This window comes from Pteropus vampyrus, unplaced genomic scaffold, assembly GCF_000151845.1.
Source record: "Pteropus vampyrus isolate Shadow unplaced genomic scaffold, Pvam_2.0 Scaffold723, whole genome shotgun sequence".
NCBI classification, from domain to species: Eukaryota; Metazoa; Chordata; class Mammalia; order Chiroptera; family Pteropodidae; genus Pteropus; species Pteropus vampyrus.
Window position 1 is genome coordinate 183,174 of NW_011889504.1, and position 12,195 is coordinate 195,368.

Here is a 12,195-nt window from a genome sequence, read left to right on the forward strand (position 1 = left end):
TAGCCACAGCAATCTTGAGAAAGAAGAACAAAGTTGGAGGTATTACAATACCTGATTTCAAACTATACTACAAGCTACAGTAATCAAAACAGCATGGTACTGGCATAAAAACAGATACATTGATCAATGGAACAGAATAGAGAGCCCAGAAATAAATCCACACTTATACGTTCACTTAATATATGACAAAGGAGGTAAGAATATACAATGGGGTAAAGACAGTCTCTTCAATAAATGGTGTTGAAAAAATTGGACAGATACATGCAAAAAAAAAAAAAAAAGGAAGCTGGACCACCTACTTGCACTGTATACAAGAATAGACTCAAAATGGATTAAAGACATAAATGGAAGACCCAAAACCATACAACTTCTAGAAGAAAACATAGGCAATAAACTCTCTTATATTACTAATAGGAATTTCTTTTCAGATATATCTCCTCAGGTAGGGGAAACAAAAGAAAAAAATAAACAAATGGGACTACATAAAACTAAAAAGTTTTTGTACAGCAAAGGAAACCATCAACAAAACTAAAAGACAATTGACTGGGAAAAGATACTCACTAATGATATATCTGATAAGGGGTTAATATCCAAACTATATAAAGAACGTATACAACTCAATATCAGAAAGCAAACAATCCAATTAAAAAATAGGCAAAAGACCTGACAGATATTTCTCCAAAGAGGAAATACAGATTGCTAATAGACATGAAATAATGCTCAAGGTCACTAACCACAGAGAAATACAAATTAAAACCACAATGAGATATCACTTCACACCTATCAGAATGGCTATCATCAATAAAACAAAAAACAGCAAGTGTTGGTGCAGATGTGGAGAAAAGGGAACCCTCCTGTATTGTTGGTGGGATTGAAAATTGGTACAGTGACTATGAAAAGCAGTATGGAGGTTTCTCAAAAAATTAAAAATGGATATACCTTTTGACTCAGCAATTGCACTTCTGGGTAGTTATCCGAAGAAAACCAGAACAATAATTTGTAAAGATCTATGCACTCCAATATTCATGTTAGCACAATTTATAATAGCCAAGATATGAAAGCAACATAAATGCCCATCATCAGACAATTGGATAAAGAAATATGGTTCATACATATAATGGAATATTACTCAGCCATTAAAAATGAAATTGTACCATTTGCAATGGCATGAATGGACTTAGAGGTTATTATGCTGAGTGAAATAAGTCAGATAGAGAAAGATAAATACCATATGATTTCACTTATATGCAGAATCTAAGGAACAAAAAGAACAAACTAATCAAAAACAGATTCACAAATATAGTGGACAATTTGGGGGTGGACAGAGGAGAAGGGGGTTGGAGGGCTGGGAGAATGGGGTAAAGGGTTAAAGAAGCACAAATTAGTAGTTGATAGCTGGTCATGGGGATGGGGATCATGGCAGAGGGAATGCAGTTAGCATTAATGTGATGGCTAGGTGGAGGGCCAGGGAAGAGAGGGAGCAATTGGGGGGATCATTTTATGAACGATATAGACATCTAACCAATGTACTGTACACTTGAAATTAATTTAAATAAATAAATTTTTTTTAAAAATTAAAAAGTCAGAAATGAATTCAATCACTGCAATAAAGAATACATTAAAGGGAATCAAGAGTAGATTAGATAAAGTAGAGGACTGAATCAGTGATTTAGAAGATAAAGAAAACACCCAATCAGAATAGCAACAAGAAAAGAGTTTAAAAAAATAAGGATAGTCTAAGGGGCCTGTGGGATAACATCAAGCATACTAAGATTCACATGATAGGGATACCAGAAGAAGAAGAGAGATAGCAAGCAATTGAAAACCTATTTGAAGAAATAATGATGGAAAAATTTTATAACCTGGTGAAGGAAATAGACATACAAGTCCAGGATGCACAGAGAGTCCTAAACAAGATGAACCCAAAGAGGTCCACACCAACATCATAACTAAAATGCCAAAGGTTAAATACAAAGAGAGAATCTTAAAAGCAGCAAGAAAAAAAGCAGTTAGTTACCTACAAGGGAGCTCTCATAAGACTGTCAGATAATTTCTCAATAGAAATTTAGCAAGCCAGAAGGTATTAGCCCAAAATATTCAAAGTGGTGAAAAGCAAGGACCCATAACAAAAATTACTAGAAAAGCTATCACAAATAAAAGATAAAGAGCTTCCAAGACACTGAAAACCTAAAAGAGTTCATCATCAAAAGCTAGTAACACAGGAAATATTAGAGGGACTTCTTTAAGATGAAGAAGAAAAAAAGATAAAAAATTTGAATAATAAAGTATAGTATAAGGAATATAGTCAATAATATTGTAATAACTGTGTATGGTGTCAGATGGGTACTAGACTTACCAGGGTGATTTGATCACTTCACCCTGTGTTGTCCACCTGAAACTAATTTAATATTGTATATCAACTGTAATTAAAAACTAAAAAATGATTAAAAAATAAATTAGAAATAAACCCAGTCTGTCTTCAGTGCTCATTAAAAAAATTAGCCCACTTTTTTTTTCACTTTCAGATGAGCTAAAGTAAGTGAATTAATCAATGAACAAATAAAAAATATCAAAAAGAACCACAGATTTTACACAGAATTTCTTTTTTTCTTTCAACCACAGATTTTATACAGAATTTTTTTATTATAAAGATTATTATATTTATATAATGACTAAAAAATAAATATAATATGGCATTGAAGATTATTTAATTAAATGTATATCTCCCTGTAAATTCCTCCTAACTTTTCTCTCTGAAAACTTTTACTCTTAGCCATATAATCCATTTCCTATCTTCAAGAAAAATGACATTTTTGAAATAAAAATCTTGTCACTATACCTTTTTCTGTTTAATACTTCAGTGATTTTCTGGTTTTCTTGGATAATGTTCAGTTTTTTTGGACAATTTTGTTTCTTGGACCACACTAAAAGTCCTAGCTCATAGCCTTGCCTGGTTTCTGATGCAGAGTCACCTGGCTAATGTTTCTGCTTTGATGGAACCAGGGGCTGGCCCTTCCCAGATATTAGTGCTTGCTGTGCTCCCTGCCTTGCTAATGCTGGTCCCCTATGTGACCTACTTGTCTCCTTCATCTCAGCTCTGTCATTGCTTCCTCAGGAAGTGCACAACCCATGACCAAACCCAAATCACTATTGTACATTTTCATGGCACCACGAACTCTCTTCCTTAACACTTATTAGAACATCTGTTTTGCATTTATTTTATAAATGCAAAGCATACCTCTATCCCATGATAGAACCTTCCTAAGGGCAGGGAATCCTTTTTCTTATTGTTTCTTTAGCATTGACTGTGGAAGAGGTAGTCAATTACTATATGCACAAAAATGCTCTCACTGGTGGGTCAGATCCAAGACCTTGGAGTCCCAGTTCTAACACACCACAAATGGAGACATCTTGTCCTTCTCCATTTATGCCTAAAACCTTCCCCATCCTACGAATACCACTACCTCCTTTTTAAAAAGTTGCAGAAAGATATTTTAGTTGTCTCTAAACATTTTTTAGGTCATCAATAGGGTATTTGGATTTTGGCTTTGTTATAATAAAAAAAAAAACTTTGGGTATGAAATATTCAAACATTATTTAAGTCAAAAACAAATATCACTTACCGTTTTCTTTCTCTATTTCCTCTGTATAAAGAAACACAACACAACAAAACAAAAGTGTGTTAGTAAGTGCTCTCCTGTCTCTACCCACAGAACATCCACCCCAGAACTTGGTCCTCGCTTAACAGTAGACATCCTGAGGTGAACCATCTGAATGTCTAGCATATACAACACAAAGGTGAACTCCTCTTGTCTGAGTGAAAAGAAATCACAATTCATATGGACAACTACTTTCTGGTTGATAAATGTGTTTATATGGAGATGGAACAGGGTATTAAATGATGAGATCTTTTAAATGAGATCTGAAAGCTGATAAAATAGGTGCCAATTACCTACAAACTATAATCAGTCTTCCCAGGACCTCCAAAGAGGGTAGTCTAAAACTAGCTCACATATTCTCACTTTATCACAAGATTATTTACAAGACTTGGCAAATGATCTGTAGAAATTAAAAAAAAAAAAAGAAAAAGAAAAAGAAGAAATTTTTCTCAGAGGGAGAAGAGTCACTGGACAGGGGGTTTTGGCAGGAGGCTGGATCACTTCAACTGGGGCCAGTGAAGTGGTGGCTTTTGCACTGTCAACCTGAGTGATAGAACCTTTAGTTTTACAACAGAACTTAAGTCACATCCCCTGAAGTTTAGAAATAGGCTGTTACTTTTCTGAGCTACCCCTTAAAATGTTTCAAACCGTAGGTTGCTTAGCTTCCCTACAGCTTTGGGAACCTGTCACACTTGGTCTTGTGTTGATCTAAACCTCACACTGTTTCAGCCCTGAGAATGAACTCTGCATGGCAGCAGACTGAAGGACGGCCACGATTCCACAGTGGTTCCCTCAATCACTTCAACTGACTCATGCTTTTGAGGATTTCAGATAAGAAGAGCCCAGAAACGTCATAAGAAGTTTCTTAGGTAGGTAAGAAACATAATCTACTATGTTTCTTGGACAGTGGCAAATTCATCTCAATAAATACATTTGCAAAATAGCTATTTATTAAATATTGCACAAAATGTGACTGACCCATTGTTATATGTGCCTTTGTAACTGCTTCACAGAGAGACCTGGAAATCATTACGTTTAGGTAAGAAGCAATCTTATTTAATCTTACTATTAGCCTTTCGAATAATCAAAAGTAGACTGACTACCAAGAATACCCTTAGGTACCCCTCTCTCCACACAATTTTGACGTCATATGTAACCTTGCTAAAAGCCCATGAATAGGTCCATTTCAAGGCAGCTCAGGCCAAATTTCTTCACCTGGGCCCACCTTTGGCCCAGAGGAGAAAGATGAAAAATGTGAGGTTCACATCAATATAAGGTTAAGTCAATCTAACAGATTAATCATAAGATATAAGAGATTCTGTGGCAATCAGGTGTTATATGATGTTTAAACCTTATATCAAAAAAAAAAAATCAGAGCTCATATTACTCTTGCCTTACATTATATCAAAAAATAAGAAGCAAAACAAACACAGAAGAAAAAAATCATAAATAAGAATCATTTTCTACTCAGTAAGCATTTGTGAACTGGTGGCCTGATCTCTGAGAAGGCCACTGACTGACCGTGAGTGATAAAAGACACATATCCAGACCTGGTGCATATTCACAGAGCACCATGGAATGCCATGGTGAGAGGACACAGACTGTGGTGTCCCAGAGAGCACTCAGGTTCCTCTCTGAACAAGTGAGGTTTACCAGGACCCCACAGAGAAAACAAGGTCAATCAGGAAATTACCAAGGAAGCAAAGATTCTAGGGATCGAGAAAAGTAGATGTCAACATTCAGAGATCAAAGTGAAAGAAGGTTGAAAGTGAACTAAAAAACAAATCAAAACAAAAAAAATACAAAACAGACACAGACAAAGCTTATGCATATAATATTTTAACAATTTAAAATATATAAAAGTGTTAAAGCCTTTTAAAGAGCTGAATGTTGGTGTCAACACATTTGGTTGGCATCTTATCATACAAAAGACAAATTAATATTAATTATTTTTAATAATAAAGCACTCAAGAATTAGAAGAAAATAGAGGTGAAAATAAAAATTCAGGTGCTGTACCACATCTTCTTTATCCAATTGTCTCCTAATGGCCACTTAGGTTTCTTCCATATCTTGGCCATTGTAAATAACAGTGCAGTGATCATAGGGTTGAGTGTACCTTTTCAAATTAGTGTTTTAAATTTCTTTGGGTAAATACCCAGAAATGGAATTGCTAGGTCATGGAAAATAATAAAATCTTACCATTTGTGGCAATGTAGATAAACCTAGAGGGTATTGTGCTAAGTGAAATAAGTCAAACAGAGAAAAACAAATACCATATACTCTCACTTACATGTGAAATCTAAAGAATAATAGAAATAAACAAAACAGAAACAAACTCATAGATAAAGAGAACAAACGTGATTATCAAGTAGGAGAGGAGTTAGGAGATGGATGAAAAAGGTGAAAGGCTTAAGAAGTACAAATTGGCAGTTACAAAATAGTCATGGGACTGTAAACTACAAGATGGGGAATATAGTCAATAATATTGTGATAACTACATATGATGCCAGGTGGGTACTAGACTTCTCAAGGGGACCACTTTGTAAGGCATATAAATATCTAATCACTATGCTGTGCACCTTAAACTAGTATAATATTGAATGTCAACTGTAATTGAAAAATAAAAGTTAAAAAAAAAATTCAGGTGTTGATTTCTAAACTTAGAAGTCATAATAGTAAAGACCATGAAGAAATATCCAAATATTTTATGTGGTTTTTAAAAATTAAAATACATCTGATAAACAGGGAAATATTCCAACAAAGATGCCTTGAAAATAGGTCATTGTAAATATGCTTATTACTTCTTAGGTAATGACAGATTGTTTTAAAACAAAGTACTAATAAAGTATTTACATTTTTGCTTTTCAAGAAAAAAGATGCCTCAGTGTGACTATTCAAGTGCAAAAAAAATTATATAATCTATAATTTATAATATAAAAGTATAACATAATTTCAGCTGATAACTAATCATTGTCATGAATTGACAATTGTCATGTATAGACAATTAAGAAGAAGTGATACTTTATGGTATGAAAATCAATTATTAGTAGATCAAATATATTTTATATGATACATTTGCCTTTAAAATATAAACAAATATACTCACCTTTCTGTTTAATTAAGAGTTCTGTGTAAAAAAAAGATATATAATAAAAATAAGTCCACAATCATCAAACTTTGGAAGAATTTTTAGGGAAGCAATCTTGACTTAAATCTCTCAAGTTATGCCTTGGTAAAATATTAGCTGAGCATAAAATTTGGGATGGAGTGGGGTGGCGAGGGGGAAGGGAAATGGCATTTTGTGTATGACTTGGCTGGGTGGTTTCTAAGAGATGCTAAAAGGCCACATGCTCCATTATCCAGAGTCTCATTGCATCTAAATCCTCCTACTGATCATGTGGAGCTCATCATAGATTATTCCCAAAAGCAGATCATCTGGTATCCATGAGTCTGAGACCCAAGTTGCTGGGCCATATCCAGTGAGCTTTGGGCAGCGGCGAGTGCTTAGGAGTCAAGAACAACCTGAAGCAGCCAACCAGCTGCACTGCTCTGTCCCAAAAGATGTCCTGGGAATCACAATATACAAATTTGCCTTGAATACTTTGTAAGGAGCATAATCTGGTCATAATACAAACACTACTTCCTATCTTGGAAACTGGTGTGCAGCGAGTGGCCAAGCATTTCTCCAGTTGAGGGTGTCATGGTGGGTTAGAGAGAACCCTACAAACACCAGCAGGCTTTGCAAATGCAAAGGAAGATGGTGCTCCAAGTTCATGTCACACTGCCCTCCTCTTCTCAATCCAGTGACAGTCGGTCAGCAAGCTAGATAAACAAAGCAAACTAACAAAAAGAATGAGAACAGAGGACAAACAGCAGGGGAGCTTTTGATGGTGGAGCAGGCTGTGTTCTGAATTTCAACTGAGCACCAAGGGCCTATTCAGGATTTTCTGCAGGGTTTACTGCAGGCCTTCATTTGGTACTGTATGCAGGTATTAGACAGTTTCTCTTTCCTGTAGAATCAAAGTGTACTGCTTACAGACTTGAAGGGATTATAGAGACAAGGGTCCAACAAAGTTCAGGGCTTCTTGAACATGCTAGTTAGGACAAAGAGGTGGGAACACAACATTTGATGTCCCAAGTTGATCTACATTCCCTTATATCTACGCAGACTTTTCCTCTTCTAAAATATCTCCCTCAAAATCACCTGACCTTTTAAATTGTGACCAAGTCCTTAAACACGGGAAGAAATTAAAGACTTACCATATTGTTCTCGGAGCTCACCTTTAAAAACAAAACCACAAAAAGGTTACAGGGCAAAGGTCTAACTAAACATTCTGATGGTTCATTGCTCTGTGAAGTCAGTACAGCCTGTGATGAGTGTGAACCTGTGTGCAAATTGCCTATTTGATGTGTGTGAGCCAACAGTTGTATAACAGGGTTGGGATTAGGGATCAGTTACACCCGCATAGGAAAGAGAAGATTCTTGGTTGACTGTTGAGATCCTGTGCCATGATTCAGAATGGTCTGTGACAAGGCCTTCTCACTGAGATCCTCCAAACACTGTATGCCCAATGATCTGGATCTACGTTTTAACAAGATCCCTTCCCCCATGATTCTGATGCTCGCTCAAGTTTGAGAACCTCTGCTCTATCCAGCTCTTAGAAATACTTCAATGGGCACAATCAGTGTCTGAAACTGACAAAACATAGCCACATACATAACAAACTGAATAGGACACTAGCCTTTACTTAAGTTTTCACCTTAATCTCTCTATTTTAACATGGATAAGTTGAGTTTCATGGGGACGTTCCAAGAATATACATTTCTTGTAACCTTTTCTGCTGTGTGTTCATTACGAACACCCTGCATCTGTGGCTTTCTCTTCTAAGTAGAAGAATGAAGTCCTCTGAGTTAAAACTAAAGCAACTCACCATGCTTCTCATTGAGTGAACCTAAAACACAGACACAAAAGCTTTCATTAGTATGACTCCTCTAGGGTCTGGTTGAACTATCTTTCAGCTCAAAGGAAGATGCTTTCCCAATCCTTTGGACAGAGTCAGGTATGCAAATGTCTCCCTCCTAATGGCTGAAGGGACTGTAAAGAGCCTATGTACATGTGCATACCTTTCCTATCCAAAGACAGTAGAATGTAGGGGGAAAGTATCAACCACATGAGTATTTCGGCTTTCCAAGTAATCATTACAAAGGATAATAGCTTTTCTTGTTTGTTTGTTTGTTTGTTTTTTAATGCTTGGACTATTTTCAGAATGCCTCTAAGGGAATAGTATTGTGAGTTTTTATTAGGTAAGAATGAGATAAAATTTTACTCTATGACCAGATCACATTTTATTCTGGACAGTCATCAGCATAAGCTATGTTTTTCTCATACATTTTCGTAAGAATGTATAATAAATTTTTAGAAAGGTAGTATGTGATGCGAGATAATAATTAACACGTATCAAACACATTGTGAATATAAGATCATTGATACATATGATCTCAATTAATGTCAAAATCTTGGTGGAGAGACAGATGTGTACTGAGGACCATCTAAGGGGCTAAGCACACTTTCCTCAAAGGAACAAGAGTCACACCTGTATTGCACCAGGCATGTACTCAACAGCTAGCAGAGTTCCAACACACACTAGTGCTCAATAAATGTATTAAATAAATGAACAGATAGGTATATCCCTTAGTATAGAGGTGTGCAGATGTCTTTCAGTAAATCCATTTAATAACTAATCACATATATTTTAGAGTAAGCTGAAAAAAATGTACGTATGGACACAAAGAAATCAGTTTTAAGAGTAAGGTTATGTTTGTTGACTAATTCTTTAAAAAATATAATTTTAACAAGTGAAATATATATTAATATATATATTAGTGCATGACCTCAGCTGGGTATATATGTGTGTGTGGGTATATGTGTGTGTGCATGTGTGTATATATAATATATAATATATGTAATATACATATATTACAGTTAGAGCATGTATATATGAGTTAAAATTGAACCAACTCACCATGCTTCTCTTTGAGGGAACCTAAAAAAAATACACACAAATGAATTTATTAGTAAGAATTTTCTAAGGTTTGGTTGACCTACCTTTCAGCTTATGAGATGGTATGAAGACCTTGTTAGGACCAGGTACCCTGACTGCTCCCTTCTGTTGCATTGCCTAAAGGGGTCCTAAATGCATGAAGTATTTACCTACTTGTATTCATCTTCTCTACTGAGAGACAATAAAATTGTGTGTGTGTGTGTGTGTGTGTGTGTGTGTGTGCTGCTGCTTGAAACCAATAGACCAGAATTTATTTACCAAATGAGTATTTTGACCTTCAAAGCAATCATCGTAGAGGAAATAGTTTACAAAATATCACTCTTGCTTAGAGTGTTTTCAGGATGCCTCTAATGGAATATTAATAGTTTATATTAGGCAAGAATGAGATACTATTTTATTTTACAATTAGATTACATTTTGTTCTAAACAACAATCAGCATAAGTTATAATTTTTTTCATATATTATTATAAGAATCGATACCACAAGTTTAGAGGGTAGGGTGCAATGTCAGAGAAAGATTAATTCTTAAAAACATAATGTTATTCACGGTGGCCAAGACAAGGAAGCAACCGAAGTGTCCTACGATTGATGACTGGATAAAAAAGCTGTGGTACATATATATAATGGAATATTACTCAACCATAAGAAGAGATGAAATACTGCCATTTGTGACAACATGGATGGATCTCAAGATAATCACGGTAAGTGAAATAAGCCAGACAGAAAAAGTTGAAAATCACATAATATTACTTATATCTGGAATGTAAAACTAAAAGCAACAAATGAACAGGACAAACAAACAGAGACTCATGGACATGGACTATAGACTAGTAGTTACTAGAGGGTAGGGGATGGGGGGATGGGGAGGTAAGTGGGGTAAAGGGGGTCAAATATGTGGTGACAGAAAGAAATCTAACTTTGGGAGGTGAACACACAATGTAAATATATATATGCCTTACTGTTAAAGTGTACAGCTGAAACTTATTGGATTTCGTTAACCAATGGCACCGTAAAAAAGAAATTAAACATATAATAAATGTAAAGCCGTTATTATTATTTAATGTCAAGACTTTGATGAAGATACATCTATGTACTGAGCACCATCTTAAGAGCTAGAGAAACAAATTAATAAAACAGACTCTCTTTTTTCAAAAGAATAGGTATCACATTTGCATTGCACCTGTCATATGTTTAGCAGCTAGCAGAGTTCCTGACACATGGTATCTGCTCAATAAATGTATGTCAAATAAATGAATGAAGATGTATATCCTTTATTGTAAGGTTGTAGAAAGTCTTCTTTAGTCATTCCATCTTATAACTTACTATATGTACTCAGGTTTAAAATAGGCACATGAACATAAAGTAATCAGTTTTAACAGAATAGCAAGATTAGTTCACCAATTATTTTATATAAATACTACTAACAAGCTGAGCATCTATCTATATCTATATCTATCATCTCTATCATCTATCATCTATCTATCATCTATCTATCTATCTATCTATCTATCTATCTATCTATCTATCTATCTATCTAATTTATCATCTCTCAATCACCTACCCATCTCTCTATTATCTATCCATCATCTAACTGTCTTTCTGTCCATCTATTTATAGTTATCTGAGTTTAGAACTAAACCAACTCACCATTCTCCTCCTTGAGAGAACCTAAAACAAATATTACAAAAGAGATTCATTATTAAGACTAATCTAGGGTCTGGTTTAGTGCTCTTTCAGCTCATGAAAAGATTTTCTAAATCTGTCTCTCATTTAAAAAATTATTTAGTCATTTCTTTCCTAGAATTAGCTCAAGCTAATATACTTAGTTAATAAAATTAACATATGTAAAATAAAAACAACCAAAATGGTTAACCGAATTAAATATTTTAGATAAATGATAAGCTGTGATATTTTGAGTGATTAATTTGATAAATTTTCTAAATTCACCCAATTTTTTGATTTCTTCAACCAGTTTCCAATATGTTACCATCCTGTGCTCCAGCAGCCAAATACCTCATTTCTTCCTTAATAAAAGTTCCCACTCAAAAAAATTTGTTTTCAATATTGACCAAAGTAACCAAATTAACAGAGTTGGCTATATTATGAGAATGTGGGTTACCAAGTGCACAGACCAGCAGGTGATGAGAGTTGCACTTTAACAGCAGGGTATGCACCCCATCTCACTCTGGGTTTTGTTAACCTTTGATTATTGACTTTACCACTTTAAGGACTAGATGAGGTAAATTGTGTTGGCAGGCAGGTCACCCTCAAGAAACAGAAAGTAGAATAACTAATTTAGTTAACAGAGAATAAAACTAACTAGAACTATATCTCTATGCCACAGGGATAACCACATCAGGCTAGATGAGGTAGTGACATTAATAATTCTAAAGAAAGAATTGATTTAAAGAACTCCCTGACCACAGAGAAAAGTGAGGTGCAGCAATACCAAAGGTTTTTGGCAACATCAAA

At 34.9% G+C, this 12,195-nt stretch overlaps 1 protein-coding gene across 4 annotated transcripts in view; it reads right to left on the reverse strand.

Moving 5' to 3' along the window:
- LOC105309340 (butyrophilin subfamily 1 member A1-like) overlaps window positions 1-12,195 on the reverse strand; it is a 49,941-nt gene that overhangs the window by 21,532 nt on the left and 16,214 nt on the right. For 3 of the 4 annotated variants that reach the window (XM_023526152.1, XM_023526153.1, XM_011385465.2), the window contains exons 5-10: window positions 11,371-11,391; window positions 9,684-9,704; window positions 8,592-8,612; window positions 7,921-7,941; window positions 6,767-6,787; window positions 3,624-3,644 (exon numbers count right to left, since the gene is read on the reverse strand). In XM_023526152.1, coding sequence (XP_023381920.1) covers window positions 3,624-3,644; window positions 6,767-6,787; window positions 7,921-7,941; window positions 8,592-8,612; window positions 9,684-9,704; window positions 11,371-11,391 — 126 coding nt within the window. The remainder of the gene's footprint in view (window positions 1-3,623; window positions 3,645-6,766; window positions 6,788-7,920; window positions 7,942-8,591; window positions 8,613-9,683; window positions 9,705-11,370; window positions 11,392-12,195) is intronic. The other variant, XM_023526154.1, reaches the window with a different exon arrangement.